General features: G+C 43.1%; 2 protein-coding genes across 2 annotated transcripts in view; one reads left to right on the forward strand and one right to left on the reverse strand.

The window, feature by feature from the left end:
* The window catches only part of WARS1 (tryptophanyl-tRNA synthetase 1), a 36,267-nt gene extending 14,653 nt beyond the window's left edge, over positions 1-21,614 (reverse strand). Inside the window, exons 1-8 of the mRNA XM_066612245.1 lie at positions 21,502-21,614; positions 10,546-10,754; positions 8,786-8,993; positions 7,019-7,127; positions 5,680-5,799; positions 3,417-3,599; positions 1,325-1,425; positions 172-284 (exon numbers count right to left, since the gene is read on the reverse strand). Of these exons, the coding sequence (XP_066468342.1) occupies positions 172-284; positions 1,325-1,425; positions 3,417-3,599; positions 5,680-5,799; positions 7,019-7,127; positions 8,786-8,993; positions 10,546-10,659 (948 nt within the window). The 5' untranslated portion in view covers positions 10,660-10,754; positions 21,502-21,614. The remainder of the gene's footprint in view (positions 1-171; positions 285-1,324; positions 1,426-3,416; positions 3,600-5,679; positions 5,800-7,018; positions 7,128-8,785; positions 8,994-10,545; positions 10,755-21,501) is intronic.
* Positions 21,615-21,820: 206 nt separating this feature from the next.
* WDR25 (WD repeat domain 25) overlaps positions 21,821-26,648 on the forward strand; it is a 115,945-nt gene continuing 111,117 nt past the window's right edge. Inside the window, exons 1-2 of the mRNA XM_066612246.1 lie at positions 21,821-21,918; positions 24,329-25,104. Of these exons, the coding sequence (XP_066468343.1) occupies positions 24,394-25,104 (711 nt within the window). The 5' untranslated portion in view covers positions 21,821-21,918; positions 24,329-24,393. The remainder of the gene's footprint in view (positions 21,919-24,328; positions 25,105-26,648) is intronic.

Raw genomic sequence — 26,648 nt, forward strand, 5'->3', positions numbered from 1 at the left:
AGTCACAAAGCATGTGGGCAATACCTGATCCCAGAAGCCAGAGTCCCAGGTGAACTGTCAGTGAGTTATAAGTAATACTCAAAACACAGTATAGCCAACCCAACTCTTTTGTCAGCTATTATGAAGTTGATGGATACAGTTTAAAAGAACTTGAGAAAAAGAGCTGCATACCTGATCGATGGCACAGGGAATCAAACACTGAATGTCCTTCCTATTATTAAAGATCTGTGGAAATGATGAACTGAAAGATGGAGCAGCTTGAATGGCAGGAAAACTTATCTTTCCTAGAAAGGCATAAACACACATTTGTGATGTTCTTTTCAGCAGTGAAAAAGTTAACCTAGCCTTGCAGCTGGTCTAAGCCTCCTCTGATGGTTGTGAGTGAGGTCACCCTTTCTCGTTTGTGGTCTGCACAAAGCAGGATGTGAAAACTTTCCCCTGCACTTCCCCAAAGCCACTAACTGCCTCTGTCCAAATTTTGTTTTTGCCCCCTACTTGACCTGCTTCACCCCACCCTCCCCTCCAAGGTCTCTAATTCTCCTTACCATCTTAGACCATAATGCAAACATTCATAGCTGAAAATAAATTACTTCCACAGTTGTAGTTTAAGTGAGATGTAACTCATGGAATTTAATATTTTACTGATCTATTTAAACTATTTTTAAATTACACTGTTATATTTAAAAGGCTGCAATCCTAACCACGCTTTCCTGAAAGTAAGCCCCATTGAACAAAATAGGACTTACTTCTGAGTAGACCTGGTTAGGATTGTGCCCTAAGCTGCCCTGAGGGGCAACAACAACAAAATGAATTAAGGGTGCAGTCCTAACCCCTTATGTCAGTGCTTTCCAGCACTGGCATAGCGGTGCCAATGGGACATGTGCTGTATCCTGCGGTTGGGTGTCATTCACGGAGGCCTCCTCAAAGTAAGGGAATGTTTGTTCCCTTACCTCGGTGCTGCATTGCCGAGGGGTTAGGATTGCACCCCAAGTATGTCTAGGATTGGGGAGCAGCCTTTTAGAGACTGCCCTCAGTTTGAAGCAGAACGTTGTCTGGGCTCTTTGTTTCCAGTAACTTGGGTACAAGTAGACACAACCATATGATACAATTCCCTGGAGGGGCGTGTGTGTGTGTATGTATGGGGTATTTTAATCATGTGGAATTATGTGGAAAGAGGCTTTAGTCTCTCTCTCCTAGCACTGCAGTTTTGATCCAGTCTGGGGACAACCTTTAGGAGGATTTGGGAAACCCTGATCACAGATCTTCTGCATCATGCTCAGTTGGACCACTGCCCTGTATTATTAGAAACATATCAGGAACTCACCAATGCAATCACTGTCTGTAAAGCCAAAGATTCCCTTCACTTGGTTGAATGTGACATGTTTTTGAATTTTAACAACATTCTTGTAGAATTCTGGACTCGTCCTGGGAGAGGCAAGGAAGGGGACAGAGAGAAGAGGAGTCAGAACCCAAAGTTTAGATACGGGAAAGACCATTTTCCAGAGAGTATTCCGGTTCAAGTTTTTCCATCATACATGACAACGTAACTACTTTATATTGCAAGCAAGTTCCACTGAATGTGGCCAAAACTGCCATCTAGTCTCCAAAGAACATGAGATTTTGACACACTGTATCCAGAATTAATTATGCAAATAACTTATTCTTAAAGAGAATTTATCAAATAATATTTTGAGGGAACACTTTATTACAAAAGCCAAAGCAAGATTAACAAAAAAACTCTCTGCACGATCTTTTATAATACCTTATCTTGAATTATTTCAAAGGAAAAAAAAAGAAGAATCACAAAAGACATGCCACACTTTTGCGAGTCATGCTTTCACTGTTTAACCCTGACATATATGGACATGGTAAGTCACATTATTCATGTAGACAAACTTAATGGTCTAGTCCAGCAGTTCTAAAACTGTGGGTCTGGGATCCACCAGTGGGTCATGACCCAATTTTTGGTGGTTTGTGAAACTGACAGGGCAGATTAGGGAGCATCAAGGGTCAAACAAGCTGCTAAGGGGGAAAGGAGCACTGCTGCCCAATCACCATTATAGCCACACCCCTTGGCATTTATAAATCAGGCAGCAGCCTCTAAAAAGGTTGAGAATCATTGCTCTGCTGTGTTCATAGAGATTGCCATGATTACAATACAGAATCTGCGCAGAGCTGCTTGTTACAAAGAAATGGGAAATCCAAAATATTCCAGGTCAATTAGAATGGCTATTGTTCAGATTTACATGCTAACATTTGCAGCTCATGGTAAAACTTGCTGCTATTAAAATGACACCACACATGTATGGTACAAGTATAGCTTATTTGCAAGCCTCGTGATCTGCCTCCCAGCTGGTTTTCACAGCAGGTCTCTGTAAATAGAGATTTAATTTTCACCCTGTTGCCCTGACTGTAACAAAGCCAAAACAAAGGCAGACAGTGAAGGAATTCTGCCAACTAAACATCTCAGGCTAGTCAGAAAAAGAGCAAGATTACAGAGTGGTGCTCTATTTTATAGTTCTCAGGCCCACAATCCCTGGAACATTAAAACTCTATGGAAACACAGGGCCAACTTCTTCACTGGCCATTCAAACCCACATAACTGCATACGAAGGTCTGCTTTGCTTTTGATAAGGGGCGATTTCCTCTAATGCTGAAATAATCTCAAGGAGCTGCTGTAGCACTACTCCCCCTACTGGAACTTAAAAATAGTAACTACAGGTGGTGCCTTGGTATCTACGGGGGATACATTTCCGAACTCCCTGTGGATACTGAAATCCATGGATCTCCCCACCTGCTGTCCTCTGATCACGACCAGAGCTGTGCTCTGGTTGTTTACAGAGGCCCTTCTGAGGGCTGAGGAGGAAGTGCATGGACTTCCTGACCCTCAGGAGGCCCTCAAAGGCCTTTGGAAGGCCAAAAATAGGTACTTCCAGTTTTTGGCTGAAAACGGTTGTGCACAGCCTCCCTGGTCCTCAGTAAGGCCTCCAAACATGACTGGAGCACAGGTCTGGTCAAGTTAAGAGGACAACAGGTGGAGAGATCTGTGGTTTCAGGACCCGTGGTGAGGTAAAACCACAGGTCCTGAATCAGCAGATTAAGAGGCCCAACCTGTATGCCTATCAACACACATGATTCTTCCCTACAGCTCAGCAAACAAACGTTGGATGAATAAGCAAAAACTTTTAATGGTACCGAAAATGAAATTCTTGTTCTTCAATAGAATTCTTTTTATCCTTGTCTTTCCTCTTCATAAAATAAACTTTAAGGTAAGGTATTATATATACACAACTAACAAATTCCTTGCTTTAAAAAAAGAGAAAAAAGTTGTGGATGTTGCTGGATATGTTAAGACCATAGGAATCAAGTAAAGACTTTTGATCATGCACTTTCTCCAAGAATTCCTAAAGCCTTACCCCATATATTGCAGATCAGAAAAGATGAAGGTTTTATTGATGTCAAATCCACAGGCTATAATGTCCTTGATGTTTTCTACAGCATACTGGTAAGCTTTCTCAATTGTCAGATCTTTCCAAAGGTACTTCTCATCATCAGTCAACTGTATGATTAGAGGAACATCAAACACTTCCTGTAACCACCTAAAAAAATGAAACCAATTGAAGTGTTGTAGAGTGAGCTTTTTAGTTAAATTGTGAGCGAACATGGAGTGCCTGCTCAGGATGAAATCATATTATTAAAGGGATTCATTGGGTGGCCTTTGGGAAGTCAACTTCTCATAGCCCAATCCTAAATGCATGTTGTGCTGGTGCAGGCTCCCTGTGCTGGCTCTTGAGTATAATAAATAATAATAATAAACTTTATTTATATCCCACCCTTCTCCCCAAAGGGACCCATAAGGCACATTTGCACTGAAGATGAGTGCCAGCCTGCAGGTGCTAGATCCAGTCCCCATGTCAGCCAGCACAGGTATATTTGTGCCAAGTGGCGCGGTTGGAGAGTGTGGTGGGAGGGTGGAACGGAGGTGGGGAGGGGTTTTTCTGGGTTGAACGGAGTGAGAATTGGGCTGAGGATGGGTGGGACTGGCTGCGGCAGCACACGCCATATCTGAACCCCCATCCCTGGCCTGAGCAGCCCTACATGGACTTCTTGTTGTGCCACCTAAATAGCTGGCACATATCCGAGCAGCCCTATAGGGAAGGCTGGGGTGTTACAAAGGGTAAGGGGAAAATATCTCCTTACCTCAAGGTGACTTCCAGCCTGCTCCTAACCTGTGTTGGATACAAATCAGGCCACTGAGGCCTGGCTGTACCAGATCAAGTTAGGATTGTGCTGTCAGTCTCATAAAAACACCTAAAATTAGTTTTTGGAACATATGGCTATGAAAAACTCTGGTTATGATGATAAGACACAAATCCATTTTGCAGGGAAGACTTTGTTTTGTTCCAGCAAGTTTTCAATTTTCTTTTCTGTATCAACGTTTGTTTCTGTGCTCTCTTCATGCATTTGTTAGAATTGTTTTTTTGGTCACCTACTCTGTCCTGTTTCTGTTGACTTCATTATCTTTTAAAATAATTTGTTAGCTGTTTTGAGAATCATCAATTTTGAAAGGAAAAGCAAAATAAAAATATCAGTATAAACAAATAGGCCCAATGTATTGTGAAATAGTGCAGAAAAAGCAAAGAATGTGATAATGGGTGTAGAATTCAGCTTCCTTAAAACCTCAGTTTTCATTCAAAGGAAAACAAAAAGTAGCAGATATAAAGTTTCCAGCCCTTAGAAAGGTTTGAACAGGTATTGACAGAGCCTGACAAAAAAATCAGAGGGATGACTGATTAAAATACCACCATAGAGGATGCACAGTTATGAAAACTGGGACCCACTAGCTCACATAATTCTTGGAATCACTGGTTCTGAGTGTGTGAATTCAGACATTATGCAAAACCATAGCTCTGAACATGCACCACAGCTTGATCTTCCAGACAAATGACAGGTGAACCATGGTTTAGAGCTGCTTTCTGTCCCATCTTCAATCTGCTCAGGTAACATTCCCATTTCCATGGTTCAGCATTTTTGAGGTAGCCCTAACTATTTAGGTTTGGTCTGTGAATCCAGACAGAACAGCAAATCACAGTTAACACAAACAATGGTTTACAATCAAACTTCAAATTGTGGCTTTGGATCCTGGTTCATTAGCCGCCAACAAATTCAATAGTTGGTAGAACTGGATTTAGACACTAGAACATATCACAATTTAGGTTAAAAAAAACAGACTGATTTCACATTATGTTGGAACCTAGCCACTGCATAGGCTAGTATGAGCAGATGACCACATATTAATGGCTCCCAAATAAGAAGCAAATACTATTGGCCTGCATCTTACATGTACTTTACTTGCGTAATTGAACTATACACGCTCAAACAAACAAAAAACCCAGTAAGAGTTTAAATAGTGCAGGCAAGTCCATTCAGCATTCCATTTACGCCCCAGGGCAAGCCTGAGATGGGAAAATGAATCTGCTGTTCCCTTAATTGGGGCGTGCATCTCATAGCTTTTAAAGAGACACTACATATTTTATGGATGCAATATATTTTTTAAGGTAATTTTGAATATAAGAGATTTTAGTTTTAGGAGTTGATTTTGAAATGTAACCTTTGAATAAGGTGCAGGCAGACTGTATATCCTATGATGTTAACTGTCTTAAGAATGGAGTTACTTACTTTGCAAAAATAAACTGAATAAGGTGGCCGACATGCATTGCTTCAGATGATGGGCCTCTGCCTGTGTAAAGGTAAAATGGCTTCTTATTTTCATATGCATTAAGAATTTGGTTCATATCTCTAAAAAAAGAAGAGAGAAAAAAATGACATGGTATGTCTTTTGCTATGGTCAAGCTTTTCTTTAAAAGGAATGTAAACAATTGTCAAAGGCAAAACATGAAATATTTGTGATTCAAGGAAAATACTTTAATTTAAATAAAGTACATATGATAGCATTCAGCGAAGTAGTTACAGAATGAATGCTAGTGCAAGGAATCCTCCCCACACCCTCCTGAAGCCCCCTGGAAAGCCACTGCTGAGTGTTGGGGGAATCCCTGGCAATGGCATGTGGCTGCAGGGGGAGGGGAGAAATACAGACATGCCCCAGTATCCATGAGAGTTCCATTCCATAAGCCCCAACGGTTATGTGAAACCACACATACAGGTGAATGCCTCCCCCCACCCTCTGGATCCAAGGGAGCTCTGCTCTCTCGCCTCTGGAGGGTTCTCTAAGGGGGGTGGGGGGCTAGAAACTGCAAGCAGATCTGAACTTTATGTTTTTTTTACAGAGTCCACGTACAGGGGGTCTTATGTAACTGTGGATCCCATATCTGCAGATTCACTTATCCATGGTTTGGGACCGTGGGCCCCACTGGAAGTGCTCCCTCCAGAGGCAAGGGAATGAAGTTTCCTTGCCTCCAGAGGATCCTCTGAGCCCAGCAGAGGCTATGGATAGACATCTGCAACCTCTGCTGGGCTCAGACAACCCCCTGGAGGCAAGGGAGCTCTGCTTGCTCTGGAGGCAAGGGAGCTCACAAGAGGGGGCCCACGCAGGGGGATGGCCTGGAGATCCGATCCATAGAATTTGCAGATATGCTGCCCCCCCCCCCCGGTACCTGGACTCTGTGAAAAACATAAATGAGAGTTCAGATCTGCTTGCAGTTTCTAGGTATTCCCTCCACTCTACAGTATTGTTGAGAGTTCCCCAGTGCTCAGGAGTGGCTTTTTGGGGTGGTGGTGGCAAACTTCAGTAGAAGGAGTGGAAGATGCCCTGTATCAGTGCAGTTGTGCAACTGCATCTCTGGATGCCATAACAGTGTCTATGTAAAGCTATGGCATAATGACACATTCATATTTTGAAATACAAGAAGGTGCACAAAACATAATATGCTCCCTACAAGGAAGTTTACTATTCGGTTCCTTCAGACAGACAGCAAGTGTGTGAAAGAGAAAGAGGATATTTAGAATAGTTTATGGTCATTTAAAAGAAACAAGGCAATTATCAATAAACCATACCCACCTATGAGAAAAGAAAATGCCCCTCCGCAGGAAGTGATGTGGTTTATGCCCTGTAACTCTCTCTATTCGATTGATGAGGTCTTTATCAATTTTGCTACTGCCAAACCGAACTACAAAAAATCCAAATTGATGAGAGATTATACAGATTGCTAGTTAAAATACCGCAGAGCAGGGGTTCTTAAACATTTAGAGGCCTCTAGATGCTACTACCTGATTTATGAATGCCAAGGGGGGGGGGGGCTATAATGGAGATTGGGCAGCAGTGTTCCCCTTTCCAAGGAGCAGTTTGATTAACCCTTGATGCACATAGCCTAATCTGCTCTGTCAGTTTTGTAAACTGCCAAAAATTGGGTCACGACCCATTGGTGGGTTCGAGACTTACAGTTTGAGAACTGCTGCCATAGAGTTAAGAATATGCCATACAAACGTGATCCCAAAGAACCAAAAGAGGAAAAGTTTTAAAACATCACAGGATGTCACCACTCTTGAACTAACCTAATGACTGTGTTTTTTTTTTTTAGCTAGGCAAATAAGCAGAAGTGACATTTCTAGCATGCTTCCAGTGCAATTCTAGCAAGGTTAATTTAAAAACGGAAGTCAAATAGTGCTGAATGTGCTTTTGGGTGTTTTTGCAATATTTAATCATTGCCTCCAATCAATAAGGGCACCTGGTTATTTACCTCTGTATAATTCTTTTACAATCTCCAGAATGGATGGCTCCTCAAGTGCAAGTTCAAGACTCTCTCCCCCACTGTCTCCCCTACTTGATGTACAAAATTGCTGCATTCAGTTGTTTCCTCAGAGCACAGCCACAGAATTATATTGCTAAATACAAGTGGTCATCTTTTCTAGCTCCAAGCTTGCTAAGAAAAATTCTGGTGTGGCTAGTATGCTAGAACCTAAAAAAAAGAATGCAACCCTAGGATGCTAGGAGCTAAAAAAAATCCCCCCAAACCCAGCTCTCTAGCACTTCTAGCACTAAAAGGTAAAAAAAGAAAGCAGCCAATGTAAAACTATATCCTTTCGGCATATAAGAGATATATAAAAGTTATATAAAAGAATACTCTTCTGTAAACACAGGGCCCTGATTCCCTTTTCAAACTAAGCTATTTTATTTTCACTTCTCAATAAAAGCCACCAGATGTATTACAAGAGCCTTCACATGTTTATGAGACAAATCACAGCCAGTGTAGCGTAGGAGGGAGTGTACTGGTCTAAAACCAGAAGACCTGGGTTCAAAACCCCACTCACCCATGAATCTCACTAGGTGGTGCTGAGTCAGTCAGTCTCTCTCAACCAAATCCATCTCACAACGTTGTTGTGAGGTGAAAATGGGAGTTTAAGAACCATATATGCTGCTAGGAAGGGCTTCTGCAATGCATTCTCAGGTGATGCAGGGCTAAGGGAGGGGGCCTTGGTGCAACTCAGAAATTGTTTCCTGAAGCACCATAGACTGCCCTGCAGTCCTCCAGCGGGCAGTACTAAGGTAAATGATCTTTTTTCACTTCCCCTCCCCCTTCTTCAAATGTTTCTTAAAGGGAAAAGTTATAGAGCAATTTAGCATGGTTTTTTGCATCTATAGGGGGATCCTGGATCCCTCCTGGACAACAAGGATGGATCTGTATTGAAGATGCCAGGAGCATAATGCAGGACGATTAATCTGATTACTTCAAGTCCATTACAACATGGAACAGACAAAGCATGAAAAATTCTTATTAGAATACTGAATTTCAAATAAAATTATTCTTACAATGACAGTGACACATACCTATAAGTTTATCATAATCCACCCCTTTGGCATTGGATGTCTGTACTGTCCAAGGGTCTACAAAATCTTCACCATCATCTTCTCTTGGACCATTACTGACTGGAGTAAAATCTGCTGGAGGGGAATTGGCTTTATATTCTTGACCTGCGACTGTTTTATAGTTCAGTTTTAACGATAACAATAACTTAACAGCAGCATCAATTTCGTCCTGGGATAAAAAACAAAAAAGGACAATAATGTTCACATTAATAAGCTGAAAAGAGTCTGTCCCTGAATCTACCTGCACATATTATGTCAATAGGAATGCTCAGTGTGGCATATGGCACAATCCTACTTAAATGCTGGCCTCAGAGAGGAATTTTATCAGGGGGTACAAAGTTTCTTTTGGGCCCCTTTGCAAAGGAGGAGGGGTGAAACACAGCAGGGTAGGCTGGTGATGAGTGAGCCGAATGGGGGCAGGGAAGAATGAAAAAGGCTGGGGGGGAGGGTGAAGACAGCTGGAAAAGTCTTTGGAGCCCAGGTCTACCCACCCATGTGGCACCAGCAGCTAGATACAGAAATACAGAAAACCAAACACACTCCTAAGTCTCTCTAAAATCTTGTAAATATAGAAAATCATGCAGAAAATTAGCATCATCATATTGAGGTTCACACTGGAATGGAAAGCGTCCTGTGCATATCAAAACTTGCTTCTGCAGCAGCTGTACACTTGCAGCTGTGTTCCTGAGCTCCTATACCTATACCTTCATGGTAAGCAGATCCACAAGCCAAGGAGCTACTACAGCACGCCAGTTTCCCCCCAGGTTTGACACTGTTAAGGAGTGTCATGTATGCATTCCTCAGCCCAGCATATATGGCTTGCCAGTAGCTGCAGCCACATGCTTGTGGTAGTGTCCCCAGCATTCTGTGTGGGCAACAAGTCTGAATAGATAGGAAAATGTAAGATCCCAGGAAATTTACAAATTACCCCCTTTACCCTCCTCTCCTAGGCCCTGCTTAGAAGTAAAGCTTAATTAGTTCAGCAGGGCTTACTCCCAAGTAGATGAGCTTAGGATTGTAAGCATACATATAAAACGTTTATAAATGGCAAGCTGAAGGCCAAGTTAAAAAAGGCAGAACAGCTGCTTCTCAAAACTTTATGTAAACAAACCAAATGATCTGCTTGTGCAACCTTGAGCATGTCATTCAAGGATTCTGCTTCACTTTTCCACTTGCAAAAGGAGTACAAATATTTGCCTACCTTGTGGGGCACTTCGAGGCTTAAAAGAAAAGCTCTTGAAAAGTGATTGAAAGTGTTGCGAAGTATTCTCCCTGCTAAATGGGTGAAGAGGCATTTTTTTGAAGTGGTAGTCTTCCTACCATTAGCAGGGGAAGACAAACTATCCCATGCATCCCCGTGTAGCATTCTCATTGGTGGTATCTGATGTCCTTCATTTCTTTAGATTGTGAGCCCCTTTGGGACAGGAACCATCTTTTCATTTTGTTTGCTACATAACAACTTAAACTTTTTTTTTTTGTTGGAAAGAGGTATGCAAATATTATAATGGAATGCAAATATTATAAAGGTATGCAAATATTATAACTACAATGGCAGTCCTCATTTACAATGAGATTCCTTTCTTCCTCACTTCCATCAATTCCCAATCTCTTCCCAAAGTTCAACTTTTCTGCAAAGCCTTTGGTTTAGGCCTTTTAAATGAAGGTACAGCAGCAGCCTCAATCAGAAAACTTAACGGAATGTTAATGAAATAAGATGTTACCTTTGGTGCTTTCTCTGCTTTTAAAGCTCTGACTCTATCTCCTTGTGCAGTTACTTGTTCGAACAATTCAAGTGGATTAAGTGAGCTGAAATCACTGTTCTGAATGTCTGCCATTTTCAGAAACGTGGAGTGTTTTTTGTATTTACAGATTTATGTGTGCCTTGCAACTTGGTTTTGTCCCAGAAATCTTCAAGGCTGCTTGGAAGACTCTAAAAGATAAAAGATAACCTATGTTTTAATCCTTTGTTTTTGTTTTTATATATACTGCATTGTTCAAATATTAATCATGTAAAAACAAGCACAATATGATTTAAAATTTTAAAAGTGTTTTCCTGTTAAACAAATGAAACTGAGAATCTATGAACAAAGGCACCCAGTCCAACCGGCAGACCCAAACGGATTTTAGTACTGGAAAATGCAAATTATTCTCAATAAGAGGAGGCACAATACAGCTATACAATACAGCTGATGAGCTGCAGTCATTTATGCATGGTAGAAAACCTCACACAAGCCAACTTGTTTTACAAACCTTTTTATCATCTAGGGCAGTTCTCTAGCCTTTGCCCCACTATCTATCAGTTGGTAATACTTCAGACACAGTTCAGCACACAAACATGTTGCATTCCATGAGCATTTACTTGGGAGTAAGTCCTATTATGTTCAATTACATCCCAAGTGCGCACAGGATTACAGCTACAAAACAAAACCCAATAAGAATGTTAAGCCACCAATCACACTTGGGCATATTGCTCTGAAATTTACCCTATTCCGTTTTTTAAAACCCCTCCAAAGTTGCCAGATTTCTTTTACTCAACTGCAGAGTAATCTGTTTTTCATTCTAGGACTCTTACAACCCACTTGCTTGATACTATCTTAAAGTAACTACTATTTCAAAAAATACCACACGTGAAAGCTAGAAATCCCCTATTTTTCTTACTGTAGTAGGACTCCTATTCCTTACAAGACAGAATTGTGGGAAACACCAGTGTTTGCAACAGCAGTGCCTTGCTGTTTCTATACTTAGTTTTGAAAGTTCTCAGCACACTCACAGTATCACCATACAGTTGCTTTGATGTCATCAAACAACTCACTAAACATAATACACTGTGTGAGCTAGTTTTAACCTGTTGGGTAAACTACGGGACTCTCTTCATGCAACTCTACTCAAGATATTAGCATCTCACTTGCCTTAGACACACTGTATTGTTGCCCAGCTTTTTGACTTGCATATCATCTGTTTTGATTTTCATAATTCCACAAAAGCACTCCAGCACAGTGCCCTTCACCTTGCCAAGAGCTGGCACCCACCTTAAATCCCAGTCTGCAACATAGGATCCCTCCTTGAGGAGTCCATACACCCCTGTCTCCCTATGGGCTACCTGACAACTGATCCTGCTGCGCTGTTTCTGCTCTCCCCCACCAGATGTGGCATGCATGCAAAAACACTGCTGCAAGCTTAGTCGCAATGAACATAAGAACATAAGAAGAGCCCTGCTGGATCAGACCAGAAGCCCATCTAGTCCAGCTTCCTGTATCTCACAGTGGCCTACCAAATGCCTCAGGGAGCACACAAGACAACAAGAGACTTGCATCCTGGTGCCCTCCCTTGCATCTGGCATTCTGACATAGCCCATTTCTAAATGGCAACAACAGGTGGCTCATGTGCACCCTCAATTGTGGCAGGCAATTCATACTGCCCCTGCCATAGCACAATGTTGGGTGACTGGCCGGCCAGCTAGCAGGCAAGTGGGGTGGACAAATGGGCAATGTTCACTGTCATGGTTCCTCTTCCTCCTCATTGTCCGGTATGGTGGTGGCCAATCTCTTGCCACTGTTACTGTGACATTAATAATAATAATAATAATAATAAAACTTTATTTTTATCCCGCCCTTCTCCCTAACGGGACCCAGGGCGGCTAACAACATATTAAAAAACAATAGAATTTAAAAAACATTAATACAAACAGATAAAAACATTTAAAAACACACTACAGGGCCATAAAAACAGTAGTCAGATTAAAAGAGTAAAAGAGCAGATCACCCAGGAATCAAGCCTGTAAAACTAAAAGATGTATAAAAAGTTAAGAAGGCCAGAAATCAGAAGGCTTGTTTAAACAACAGTGTTTTCAAGCCTCGCCGAAAGCTCTCAAGAGAGGGAGCCATTCTCAAGTCAAGGGGAAGGGAGTTCCATAATGTTGGTGCCACTACCGAGAAGGCCCTATTTCTTGCAGCCACCCCCCGGACCTCCTTGGGTGGCGGCACTTGCAAAAAGGCCTTCTCTGATGACCTGAGATGGCGAGCCGGATTGTACGGGAGTAGGTGGTCTCTAAGATATCCTGGCCCAGAGCAGTATAGGGCTTTAAAGGTCAAAACCAGCACCTTGAATTGGGCCCGGAAACGAATGGGCAGCCAATGCAGCCCCCGGAGAAGTGGGCTGACAGAGTCAAACCGCCTGGCTCCGGTGACCACACGGGCCGCCGCATTCTGTACTAATTGTAGTTTCCGAACCGTCTTCAGGGGCAGCCCCACATAGAGCGCGTTACAGTAATCTAACCTCGATGTCACATTCTGTCTAGTCCTTCCCAATCTCACGGAAGGAGAAGAGGGGCAGATAACTGTATGGCAAGAACTCACTCTCATTATTGAAAAGGGGAGAAAACTAGGTGAAAGAGGAAGCAATGCAAGGCAAAGCACAAGAAATGCTGTGGGAGAAAGAGTGGGGGCACAATGAAGATTAGGGGAGGGATTGGTCAAAGCCACTTCTCCAGAGCCGAAGTCTTCAGGTTTTACCTCATCTAAGAGCCTAGTCTTGGCTACACACTGTATAGACGTGAGCCTCTAAACTGAGAGTTGTAAGAGTATTCTCCCGTTAAATGCTCATATGCTATTTATTACCATTTTCTGTTTAACACTAAAAAATTCACAGAGTTCTACTGTACGCTTTGAGCACTATATTCCAGTCATTTACACACCATTATTAGAGTGCTGAGTGCTTTCTAGCAGTCAATTAAGCTTAAGCAAAAAATTATGTCTAATGACTTCTCCATCTTTATTTCCCCCGACAGAAAATCTATTTCCACAAGCTCTAATTTCAGTCCCAATCTTTGTCTGTACTTTTCTGCCAATCACTTTAACGCCATTTTACTTGTTCAACAAAGAACAGAAACTGGAAACTTACCGTATTTTTAGCTCCATAAGACACACTTTTTCCCCCCCAAAAAGTGGGGGGAGAAGTGTGTGCGTCTTATGGAGCGAATACTGCAAAGCTGCAGGCGTTCTCAGGGCAGCAGAGCCTCCTTGGCAGGTGCTTCTGCCCCTGACCAGGGTCCTGCCTGCCTGCTCAATGGTAATGCAAATGCAAATTGTAATGCAAATGCAGGCGCTCAATGGTAATGCAAATGTAATGCTTAGTGACAATGCACTTGCAGAAAAATACTACAGTACCTCATTCTACCGGTGCAAGGATGATAAAGCAGAAAAGGCTAGCATATAAAATTCCTTTTAAACTAGAGGTAGTAAAATATGCTAAGGAGCATGGAAACAGAGCAGCGGAGAGACATATTTTATTACACTATTTGGTTCAGAATATTTTTTTTCCTGTTTTCCTCCTCTAAAAACTAGGTGCATCTTATGGTCAGGTGCGTCTTATAGAGCGAAAAATACGGTACTTATACCATCTCTGCTTTGGAAATGATGACAAAACAGAGTGCATTTGCCATTTTTAACCTCTCTTTTGTTTTTCAGAAGGACTCACAAAGCAAATGGGACTAACTAATGCAAAATCCTGCTGGCTCTGTCACCGTTATTTCCCCAAAGCAAAGATGGGAATTATCAGCTTTTGATGATTTTGGCCTTCATTTCTCCATTATTTGGTACCTACTGCAACTAAACCGTCATGGTGCAGAGGTCAAAGTTTTGTATGTGGACTAACGAAACACAGGTTCAAATCGCCACTCAGCTATGAAGCTCTCCAGGTTGTCTTGGTCCAGGCACTTTCTCTTAGCCTAATCTACCTCAGTGTTCTTGTGAGGGTAAAATGGGAGAAGAGAATAATGTAGGTTGACCTGAACTCCTTGGAGGATACAATAGTAATAATTGACTATAGTTCTGAAAAGAATCTAGTTAGACCTTTAAAATTTAAAAAAAAAAAAATTTCTATCCCCTCTCTCACTTCTTTATCTCCTGCAAAACAAAGAAAAAGTGATGGTATGACAGACTAAGATTAGGATTGACCAAACTGTGGATCATGACGCCCCTGTTGAAATGATCCATAACTATTCTCTAAGAGCCAATAGAGCATCAGCTATAATTAAATCTAAAGCATCCCTGGCAGATACATAGTAGGTTTTTCCTTGGAAACTTACAACAAAGGAGATTTGACAGTCTCTCTAGGAAGCATCTTCCACTGCCAAACTGCTAACAAGTTAATTTTTAAACACACAAAATTTTATACTCAAGAAGACAGAAAACCGATCAACTGACGTAATCTAACCTCATAAGTACTCATAAGAACACAAGAACAGCCCCACTGGATCAGGCCATAGGCCCATCTAGTCCAGCTTCCTGTATCTCACAGCGGTCCACCAAATGCCCCAGGGAGCACACCAGATAACAAGAGACCTCATCCTGGTGCCCTCCCTTGCATCTGGCATTCTGACATAACCCATTTCTAAAATCAGGAGGTTGCACATACACATCATGGCTTGTAACCCGTAATGGATTTTTCCTCCAGAAACTTGTCCAATCCCCTTTTAAAGGCGTCCAGGCCAGATGCCGTCACCACATCCTGCGGCAAGGAGTTCCACAGACCGACCACACGCTGAGTAAAGAAATATTTTCTTATGTCTGTCCTAACTCTCCCAACACTCAATTTTAGTGGATGTCCCCTGGTTCTGGTATTATGTGAGAGTGTAAAGAGCATCTCCCTATCCATCCCCTGCATAATTTTGTATGTCTCAATCATGTCCCCCCTCAGGCGTCTCTTTTCTAGGCTGAAGAGGCCCAAACGCCGTAGCCTTTCCTTATAAGGAAGGTGCCCCAGCCCCGTAATCATCTTAGTCGCTCTCTTTTGCACATTTTCCATTTCCACTATGTCTTTTTTTAGATGCAGCGACCAGAAGTGGACACAATACTCCAGGTGTGGCCTTACCATTGATTTGTACAACGGCATTATAATACTAGCCGTTTTGTTCTCAATACCCTTCCTAATGATCCCAAGCATAGAACTGGCCTTCTTCACTCCCGCCGCACATTGGGTCGACACTTTCATCGACCTGTCCACCACCACCCCAAGATCTCTCTCCTGATCTGTCACAGACAGCTCAGAACCCATCAGCCTATATCTAAAGTTTTGATTTTTTGCCCCAATGTGTATGACTTTACACTTACTGACATTGAAGCGCATCTGCCATTTTGCTGCCCATTCTGCCAGTCTGGAGAGATCCTTCTGGAGCTCCTCACAATCACTTCTGGTCTTCACCACTCGGAAAAGTTTGGTGTCGTCTGCAAACTTAGCCACCTCACTGCTCAACCCTGTCTCCAGGTCATTTATGAAGAGGTTGAAAAGCACCGGTCCCAGGACAGATCCTTGGGGCACACCGCTTTTCACCTCTCTCCATTGTGAAAATTGCCCATTGACACCCACTCTCTGCTTCCTGGCCTCCAACCAGTTCTCAATCCATGAGAGGACCTGTCCTCTAATTCATTTTCTCTAGCTCCTGTTTAAGAGAATAGTAACCCACCTTCTTCACAGGAGCACAACCAGAACGTTGTGTTCTCAATTGACTTTTAAAACTAATTATGCAGTGCAAACAGACCTGCCTTGGATTATATAGATCATTCCATTTAAAAATCAATAAAGACCAATGTGTCAAGTGCACAATGCATGCAAGTGTATACTGTACTTAAAACCAGAAGAATATGAAAAATGCCTACTTCTTTCAGAGTGATGAAATAGGGAACTGGTTTTCACACTATGTTCTGGGGAATGCCTTATGCTCTTGGAAGTTTAGTAGAGGTTCCTCCATGATAAAACCAATAATGGCTGACAAGCTTCCCTGAAATATTATATTGTTTATTATACAGAGCTCACAATTAGGAATGTTTAGTTCTAGACGATTCTGCTCAGTTCAGAAGTGTTGTTATTTAGCCCTACAATTACACAACTTTCAGTCAAATTGAAGAGTGATGTTTTTTAGTGACACCATAGCCCTGTTCAGGCATTATGTATGAATGTGTGGTGGGGGACTGTGACCCTGGGCCACTTGTCTTAATACACAATACTTAATTCTTGTCTTAATACTTACAATGTAATTCTATGCATACCTACTCAGAAGTCCACTGAGTTCAATGGGACTGTCAGAGAAGAGCCTCTAGCCAAGAGAGGGGTACCTAGTGGTCAGCATTCAGGACCCCTTTCTGTTCCCCACTTCCTGGATTTACTGAGTCAGCAGCCAAACTGGAGGCTGGGGGTCGGAGAGAATGACTGATAAGATTTATCTACTGCCACTATCTCAGGCTAAGGAAACTGGGAAGAGGGGACCAGGCAGAAAAGTCCATCCCTCCCAGGGTTGCACAGAACTCTGTTTAAAAAAAAAAATCAAATTGTGGTAGCGCCTGTCAGTGACAAGACGAGACAACCCATTGCATTACCAGGGAACATAAACTAGGCAAGCAAGGTGTCAAAATACAACCCGTTTATTAAAAGCAGTTTATTAAAAGAAGAAAAGTATTAAACAAAATGAGAAAAGGAGGTTAAAAAGTATAATACACAGGTTGATGAAAAATACTTGGCACTTAATGGACACAAAAGATAGCTAAATTACATTGGATGCAATAACACGCAATATCCAGTAGAGGGAACTAGGTAACTACTTCAGCACAAATGCACAACACCCCAAAAATTATACTGCTACACAAAATAAAATTTCCTAAATGTGTCTAGGAAGAAGTACAGTCCCTATTGCTAGCTTCTTACATTGCCCCAGAAATTTTGGCCTTCTACACTTTTTAGAGAGTAAGGAAGAGTGCCTTCCATGAATCAGCAGCTAGCTCATGGCAACACACACATCCAAGTATTCTTATGCTTGCTCTTAAGAAACCTAGGTTTGATTATGTTATCTTGGTTGAATGAATGTAACCATCTGGCTATTTCATCTTACCCCTTTACCTAGACAGGCAGGTTTGGCTACCAGATCAATGGGTACTTGCCAATCTCAGTAAGAAGTCTGATTAAAAATTAATATCACTGGAGAAAGCCCAGGAATAGAGCAAGACCAATACATATTCAGCTACATGGCTTCTTGAGAATGGCATTTTAAAACAAAGGATGAAGCCTGCCACAGGAGCATGTCTCTGCAACTTTTAGGATGCTGAGCCAGCACAGATGCTTCTGGGAAATAAGAAGTGCCACCCCAAGGAAAAAGAGGGGGAAAAAACAGGGTATTCTTCACAGGAACTCTGGTGTGTATAGAACTGCAGCCTGAAAGTATTCCAAACCATTTGGACCATTACTTTAACAACAATTACAACAATCCTAGTCAGATTATTCCCAGTTTTCAAAAGTTGAGGCTGAGAAATAAAATTTACCTAGCAACTTTGTGACAGAGGTGAATTCTGATCCTAGGTATCTATGGTTGACAACTCAGTCTCTGAAGGCAACCACACACTTTATGCGGCAAACATGACTACTGTGCATACTTCAGTGCTTCCTCCAACAAACATGTAACATAAGGACGATGTACACATGCGTGCTGTGAAGAGTGGTTAAAAAAAAGCTTGGTATGTTTAACCTGAAGAACAAAAGGCTAGGGAGAGATTTAATAATCATCTTCAAATATCTAAAGGGTGTTGGGCAGAAGAAAGAATGGACTTACTCTCAATTACAGGGAAGTATATTTAGGAAAGACAGGAGGAAGAATTTCCTACGTGTAAGAGCTGTCCGACACTGGAATGGTCTGCCTTAGTCAATAGTGGACCTCTCCTCATTGGAGGTTTCAAGCAGCGAGTGGATGGTGGCCTGTCAAGGATGCTGTAGCATTTGCTTGCACTGAGCAGTGATTTTGTGTAGATGATCAACAAGGACCCTTCCAACTCTTAACATTCTACAATTCTACAAATCTATGATTCTATAAACGTATAAATCGTATACAATTCTATAAACAAGCACCAGGGATACAAAGAGCTATGCCATTCATGAATTCCCAGAATCATTTTGATAAAAAAATTTGTCTAAATACATTGTAAAATATATCCCACAACCCATTTTTCTAAATTTCTTATGGATGTAGTTAATCTATTTAAAGGAATCTGAGCGACTGTCCGTCTTTACCTGATAAGCATTTTAAGAAACACAAATGTGGTTTTCTGGTTGTGGCAGGACAACTAGCAGATAAAAATCAGGCTGTGGGTGTTTTGTACCCTTTAGAACTTTGGAGCTCAGTGGTTCTATGATTCAGTACTGTCATAAGTATATAAATAGTAGCTTATAGTCTTTCTGTCCAGCAAAGTGTTCCAATAACACCGTATAGTTAGGAACAGTGTTTTGGGATGGGTATTGTAATTTTGTAAAAGAGGGCCAGGAATTACAGCTGGCATGGGTTAACGAACACATGAAGTTGTCTCATATGAAGTCAGACCAGTGATTCATCTAGCTCTCAGAATTGCTTAAGCTGACACAATGAAGCCTCAGGAAGAGTCCTGACTCGAATGCAGAATTTGGCTTAGGGAATACATACAGTTCTCTTTATCCGCAAATTCGCTGATCTGCAAGGGGCAGAATTGCCACCTACTCTCGCTATCTGTGACTCTGTTCTCATTATCCGCTAATACTGATTGGACTGGGTCAATTCTCTGCAACAAATGGGCATTGGTATTGGCCCATGGAGAATCATTGGACACATTTGTGTCTGCTTCTAAACTTGCTCCCCGTCTTGGGCACCATCTCAGAGACTCCAGCTGAACTTTCACAACCTGAGGTCTCTGGAAGGTTATCTGAGGGCTGCTCTGGGGCTGGGGCAAGCAAGAGACTGGTGGAGGAGGAACAGGAATGGTGAAGCATCCTCCTCCCACTGCTGAACTCTGAGTCCTTGTTGTTGGGCCACAAGTCAAAGGACAGCCAGCACAGAGAAATCGACGTCATAACCATTGAGGGATATCCAGCACATTGGAGGAAGCATCAGATATTAGAGACGTAGCTGGCTATCACCCAGCCCCGTAGACTTCAAGTTAAGATTCATGTTCATAAAGTTAATAGAGTGTATGGTGAAAAGAGTTGCCTGGAACCTAACCCCATTTCCCCCATAGGCTCAATGATTCAGTATCTACTAATTCAGTATCTACAAGGTGTTCCAGGAACCTAGCTGATATCGATAACTGATATCTTTTAGGATGTGGGTACAACCACATGGTATGAAAAGCCTAACAAGTGACAGTATATCACTGCATTTAGCTTGATAGGTCATAATTTGGGAACCACTGCCCTAGTAGATAATGAGAACTGACTGTACATCTTTATGCTGAGTGTGCAAAGGCTCAGTTTTGGGCTGGGAAAGAGAAACACGTACAGTATAATGTGGGGCAATGTGAAAAGAAAGCAGGAGGGGGAAGAGGGAGTCACAGCTTCACCTCCAGCCAGTGGAACCTGGTCTTGCCTCCCTACTCTGTATCTGTGACAGAGACAAGTCACTCCATAAGAACAGCACTGCTGGATAGGCCAAAGGCCCATCTAGTCCAGCCTCCTGTATCTCACAGTGGCCCACCAGATGCCTCAGGGAGCACACAAGACAACAAGAGAACTGCATCCTGGTACCTTCCCTTGTATCTGGCATTCAGAGGTAGCCTACTTCTAAAATCAGGACTTTGCACATACCCATCATGCCGTGTAACCTGTGATGGACATTTCCTGCAGAAATCTGTCCAGTTTTCCTTTCAAGGCATCTAAGCTTTCAAGTGCCATCACAAAATCCTGAGACAAGGAGTTCCACAGACTAATCACACGCTGAGTAAAGAAATGCTTTTTTTTTGTCTATTCTAACTCTCTGGACACTCAATTTTAGTGGCTGTCTCCTGGTTCTGGTGTTGCGTGAGAGGGAAAAAGTATCTCTCTATCCATCCCCCCGCCCCACCAAATGGAGATGATGACTCACAAAGATGTAGGAATAAGGAACACAATGACAAACTTCTGGAAACTGGAAGGAAACATCCTGTGACAAGGAGTTTCATAGACTAATCACACAATAATTGTCTGTTCCAACCCGCCCCACAATCAGTTTTAGTGGCTGTTCCCTGGTTCTGGGGTTGGGTAAGAGGGAGAAGAACACCCCTCTATCCACTCTATCACTGCATCCTGTGGCAAGGAGTTCCACAGACTCTCAATTTTAGTCGATGTTCCCAGGTTCTGGGGTTGGGTGAGAAGGAAAGGAACACCCCCCATCCACCATATCCTGTGGCAAGGAGTTCCACAGACACTCCATCACTCCATTTGAGTGTATGGCCCTGGTGTTGTGTGAGAGGGAGAAGGACACCCCATATCCTGAGGCAAGGAGTTCCACAGACACAGAATGGCCGTTCCCTGGTTTTGGTGTTGGGTGACAGGGAGAACATCTCCCTACCCACTCTATCTATCCACCTATCCTGTGGCAAGGTGTTCCACAGACACTCCATTTGAGTGTCTGGTTCTGGTGCTGGGTGAGAGCGAAAAGAGCACCCCCTCTCTACCTATTCCCCTATCCTGTGGCAAGGAGTTCCCCAGACACTCCATTTGAGTGTCTGGTGCTGGGCAACAGGGAAAAGAGCACCCCCTCTCTCCTGTGGCAAGGGGTTCCACAGACACTCAGCTGGAGCGGCAGACCCTGGTTCTGGGTGACAGTCATGCCCCCCCGAGTGTCCCCTCCTCCCAGTGCTGGCCACAGGCTGCGCCCCCGTTGCCTCCGCGCCCCCGCAGCAGCAGCCTCTCACCCGCCTGCGGACCCGTCTCTCCCTCTCAGCGCCCGTCAACGAGGCCGGCAGGGAACCGATTGCGTCAGCAGCCGGAGCCGGTACGGCTCTCATCTCCGTCCGGCCGGGAAACAAGCTCCCCCACCCACGCTCGGCGGGGGCAGCCGTGACGCGAGTGGAAGAGGCCGGCCCAGGCGGCTGCGGGGGAGGGGAGGGGAGGGGAGGACGCGGAGCGCTGGAGCGCGGGTCGTGTTTCCGGGCGGAGCCTTATGAGGGGAGGACTCCCCCTGTAGGGCCACGGCGGCTGCGGGCGGTGCAACCACGAAAGGGGCCCCCCAGTGTGCCGGTTGCCGTACGGCCCCCACCGCTCTCAGCCGCTGTACGGAGGACCGTCTACTCTTCTCCGCCCTCTGAGGCGCGGAGTGGGCACCTGCGCAGGTGCGGCCCGGCGCTTGCTGGAGGCGGGCACTGCCCAAGCCCTCCTGGGAGTGGGCCCAGTGGCTGCAATGGGGTTGCCTCTGAGCAAACAGGCAGAGGGTGGGGCTCTGGGGCTGCAGCCCTCGCCACACTTTCCTGGGAGTAAGCCCCATAGACTATCATGGGACTTACTTCTGAGTAGACAGGCAGAGGATGGGGCTCTGGGGCTGCAGCCCTCTCCACACTTTCCTGGGAGTAAGCCCCATAGAGTGTCATGGGACTTGCCTCTGAGTAGACAGGCGTTGGATGGCTCTGAGGCTGCAGCCACAGTTACCTGAGAGTAAGCCCCACTGACTGTGATGGGGCTTACTTCTGAGAAGACGCTCATAGGATTGGGCTGAAAGATGGTTTTCCTGAAGCATGTGCTCCAAGTGTCCCTAAGGTCTCAGAGCCCAATGCTATGCTGGTCTGCTCAGAAGTAAGTCCCATCATAGTCAGTGGGGCTTACTCCCAGGAAAGTGTGGGTAGGATGGCAGCCTGAGAGCCCAAGCCTATGCCTGTCTACTCAGAAGTAAGTCCCATCATAGTCATTGAGTCTTACTCCTAGGAAGGTGTGTATAGGATTGCAGCCTCAGAGCCTAATCCTATGCCTATCTACTCAGAAGTAGTAATCAGGGTCACAACCTGATTTTTGGTGGGCCTCCAAAGGGTGATGAAAAGATCAGATAAATATGGTAATTGCCTCAAGCCCTGAGGCTATTCAAAAATTAGAAACTGTAGCTGCTAAGAGTTGCAGAGTTCAGCTCCTGCAGTTTGCAATGTAGCTGCCAACTCCCCTGCAAGGAACTGAACTCCTGTAGTTGACAAGCATGTGTAAATATAGGGAGATAAATGTATGAGGGTCTTTTTTCTGGTTATTATTACCTATGAATAAATAAATAAAAATTATTTCTTTCTAGATCTCCTTTTTTTAAAAGTCTGGTAAACCTAGGTGGGTTCTGAAAGCGTGTCATTTAAAAAAGTGGGACCCAGCGCTAAGAAGTATGGACAGTGTAATTGATAAAGTACCTATTTTAATGTGTGTGTCTAGTATTGATATATACAGCTGCCCTTGTGTTTTTTGTCTGTTTTGGCTATTAGAGCCATTTCCTTTTTTGATACTTGATCTTGCAGGTTTTGCTCATAAGAACAGCCTCATTGAATCAGGCCAAAGGTCCATCTAGTTCAGCTTCCTGTACCTCACAATGGCCCACCAGATGCCTCAGGAAGCGAGCAAGAGGCCTGCATCCTGGTGCCCTCCCTTGCACTTAGTTTTCTGAGGTAGCCTACTTCTAAAACCAGAAGATTGCACAAACTCATCATGGCTTGTAACTTGTGATGGACTTTTCCTCCAAAAATATGTCCAATCCTCTTTTAAAGGCATCTAGGCTAGATGCCATCACTACATCATGTGGCAAGGAGTTCTACAGACTAATTTTAGTGTAACTTAGTCCACAGTCTATTGCTTGATTTTCAGAGTTGTCAGAAACTCTGAAAATTTTTTGTATTTGTAAGCTGAATTTATATGCTATGCTTAGAAATACGTAAAGCAATGACATTAAAAGAATTAACAATGACATTGTTAGTGTGTTGGTCCCATTGAAGTGATTTACCATAGTTACTATTTGTCTTAAGACAAATGCTCTGTTTTTATCAGAAGGGTGTCCCTGTATACCACATAAGGCCTTTTGCTTAATTTACGTAAGTGTTTGTGCGTGGAATTGCTAAATGCCTCTGTGGGAAGACTTAGTTTTCCAAAGAAGCAAGTGCCTCAAGAAGCTGTTACATTGATATCAGTAGCATTTCTCCATTCAAAAATGAATGTTAACTACATTGTGATACATTTTATTGATTCTGCTCTTTTAAATCCATTTTGCAGATTGCTAAATCATTTAAATTAACTGCAGTGACTATTACTTTTTCCTGTTAAAATTGACCTTGTTCTTGCATTTTAAGAAAACCAAATATGGTTTTCTGGTCATGGTGGGAAAAATAGTGTATATTTTCAGGGTATAGATGTACTGGATGTACATTATCCATGAGTACTTTTGCAGCTCAGGGGTTCTGTGATTCATTTCTTGTAACAGCTTGTAATTTTATTTTGAGCAAGCTATTTCTAAAACACTGTGTAATTAGTAGAGTTGTTTGGGGATGAGCACTGCAGGCCAGGTTACAATTTACAAGCTGTTATTTGTAACACTGTATAAGTAAAACAAGTCATGACCACTTAATGAAATATGCACTTGACAACAGAATAGATGCTCACTATTTTACCCAAGGTTGAATTGCTCAGATGTTTGTAAGTCAGAAAGTATGCTGTTTGTCTTTCATTAAAAATAGGGCCTTTTAAAGTGAAATCTTTTCTGAATTGTCAGTTTTTTTTTCATTACAGGAACTATTTGCTGTTCATAAAAATTTGAAAGGAGAAGTTAGCAGATTTTACAGTAGAATTTTACAATGAACTCTTCACTAGTTGCTTATGATGATTCGGACTCTGAGGCAGAGACTGGGAAGCCTAAAGATGCCACTAGCAGTGATGTTAACCTTGCAAATTCTGCTACAAGTGCTAATAAGTCATGTGGTGGGTTGCACATGATTTCTGAGAGCAAAATCCAACCTATGGAATGCATGGGTAGTTCTAAAAAAAACACCTTTCATCAAGATGTCTTTTTACAGCATCCACAGGCTAATAAAAATATATTAACAACGGAACATCTCAAGACACTTCAGCCTGCTACGTGGAAAATGGACAGCAGTAATCACAACCAATCAATGAGTAGTTTGTTGAAACCTAAAATACTTTCTGGAAATGAGAGTTTTTCTCAAAAAAGGTCCAGTGAGGACAGTGATGCTACCGTACCAGGTCTGAGACCATACGTTCCCAAAAGACTGAGACAGGAAAAAAATCCTGTTCTGCATGAAGCTGAAGACTGTGGAGGGAACCCAAGGTGTGCAACTCAGCTTGCTGCAGGTGGAGATAGAATGTCCATTGAGACTTCTGAATATATCATGCCGTACATAGGATGCAAGTACGGAGAGACAGAAATTCCTAAGAGCCTGGTATTTCAGATGTCTGAGCACAGCAGCCCAGTTAATGCTGTCTGGTGGTGTCCTGTGCAGAAGTGGAGCCATATGTTGCTTTCTGCATCTATGGATAAAACTTTCAAGGTAAGATATTGTGGGATGGCTGAGTTTGTGCTGTACTCAGCTTATAAAAGTGACAGAAATTTTTTTTTTTTATGGAGTGAAACAAATGGGAATTCTATGCATTCTGAAAGCCTCATTGAGCCTTTTTCTATGGTGCAAGTTCTATAACAAAGTGTGTATGTATCTGTTTTTAAGGCAACTTGCTTGTTCTCTGTAAGAGGTTGTGCAATGAAGTTGGATGTTTGTACACAGAAGGAGTGGGAAACGGTACTCTGTTGGTCTCTGATACAGCTAAATCGGAGGAAAGCTATGCTTGAGTTGGAGGTTGCAGAGCAATGTGTCTCCTTTCTGTCCTTGAATTGAAACATGGCTGTTCTTTTCCAGCTTTGTATCTGGAAGGAAGACAAGCAGCAAAATCTCATTCTGCATTTACCTGAGCTGAAGTTCAGGTCAGGGGGTCCAAAGAACCTAGCATCCTTGATGATGTTGCTGGGCAACCATAACACTGAAGTTTCACTTTGTCCTCAAGTTTGGCCCTAGTTTGCCTGAATGAGTGTTTCCAGATCTGGCCACGTTTCCCAAGGATGGTAGTGCCTAAAAGGAAAACGTTGGTGTTATTGAGGTGCCAGTTCACATACGAGAGGTGCCAGTTTGTATGTGTGAGTGAGTGGTGGTGAGGCTGTTGTAACTTTCCATGTCAACGAGTCACTGTGTCACCTCTGCTGATCATACTAGTAAGTCTTGCCTGGCAGCGTATGGGTTGGCATCCTCACAGGAGCATTGTGAGCAGCATTCCTGTTTCTTGCACAAGTCCTACTATTCACTTTGTGGGGGGAGTACAGATATCTGTATCTGGACTCCCCCCCCCTCCTGGGTCAACCATCAGCTACGGGGGGGGGGGAATTGTGGCTCTTCAAGCGATAACTAAAGGTATTCTTCTATAGGGGCAGTGAATTGTAAGGTATGTAGTATACAGGTGTGTGTCACTTAACAACAGCAATACATTTTATCCTCATTGTTATGCGATTAGGTCATTAAGCAAACATTCAGCCCAATCTAGTGCCTTAGATGTGTAAACAGACTCCCTACCAGACACTCCCTGCACAGGCTACTGGAGACTGATTTCCTCTTCTTTGCATTAAGAGCCTCTCTGTTGTGCAAACAGACACTCTGCTGCAGGCTATGGGAGACCTCTTATGCCTCATTAAGAGCCTCTTGGTTGTGCTTTGACCACTGTCATATATGTGGTCCCTCATTAAGTGGATGGTTGTTAAGCAGCGCATGCCTGTATTATTATCACCACCATATGGGAAGGAAAATCAACGGGGCTTTCTGCCTCACGCATCAAAATATGCCTCTTTACTCACAACTCTGATCACTATCCTGACTAACTCATTTGGAATCCAGCTTCACATTGTCCAGTGGGTGATTAGGCAAAGGAAGTAACCTGCAACTGCTCAAGGATGGTAAGGGGTTGCTTCTTAGAAGTGCACTAAAGTGGTGTGCAGATTGAGTCTCATTGTTCATGAAGGTTCCGTTCCCAGACCTCACATGATGGCAAAAAT

The sequence above is a fragment of the Tiliqua scincoides genome, chromosome 1 (assembly GCF_035046505.1).
Source record: "Tiliqua scincoides isolate rTilSci1 chromosome 1, rTilSci1.hap2, whole genome shotgun sequence".
In the NCBI taxonomy this organism is placed as follows: domain Eukaryota; kingdom Metazoa; phylum Chordata; class Lepidosauria; order Squamata; family Scincidae; genus Tiliqua; species Tiliqua scincoides.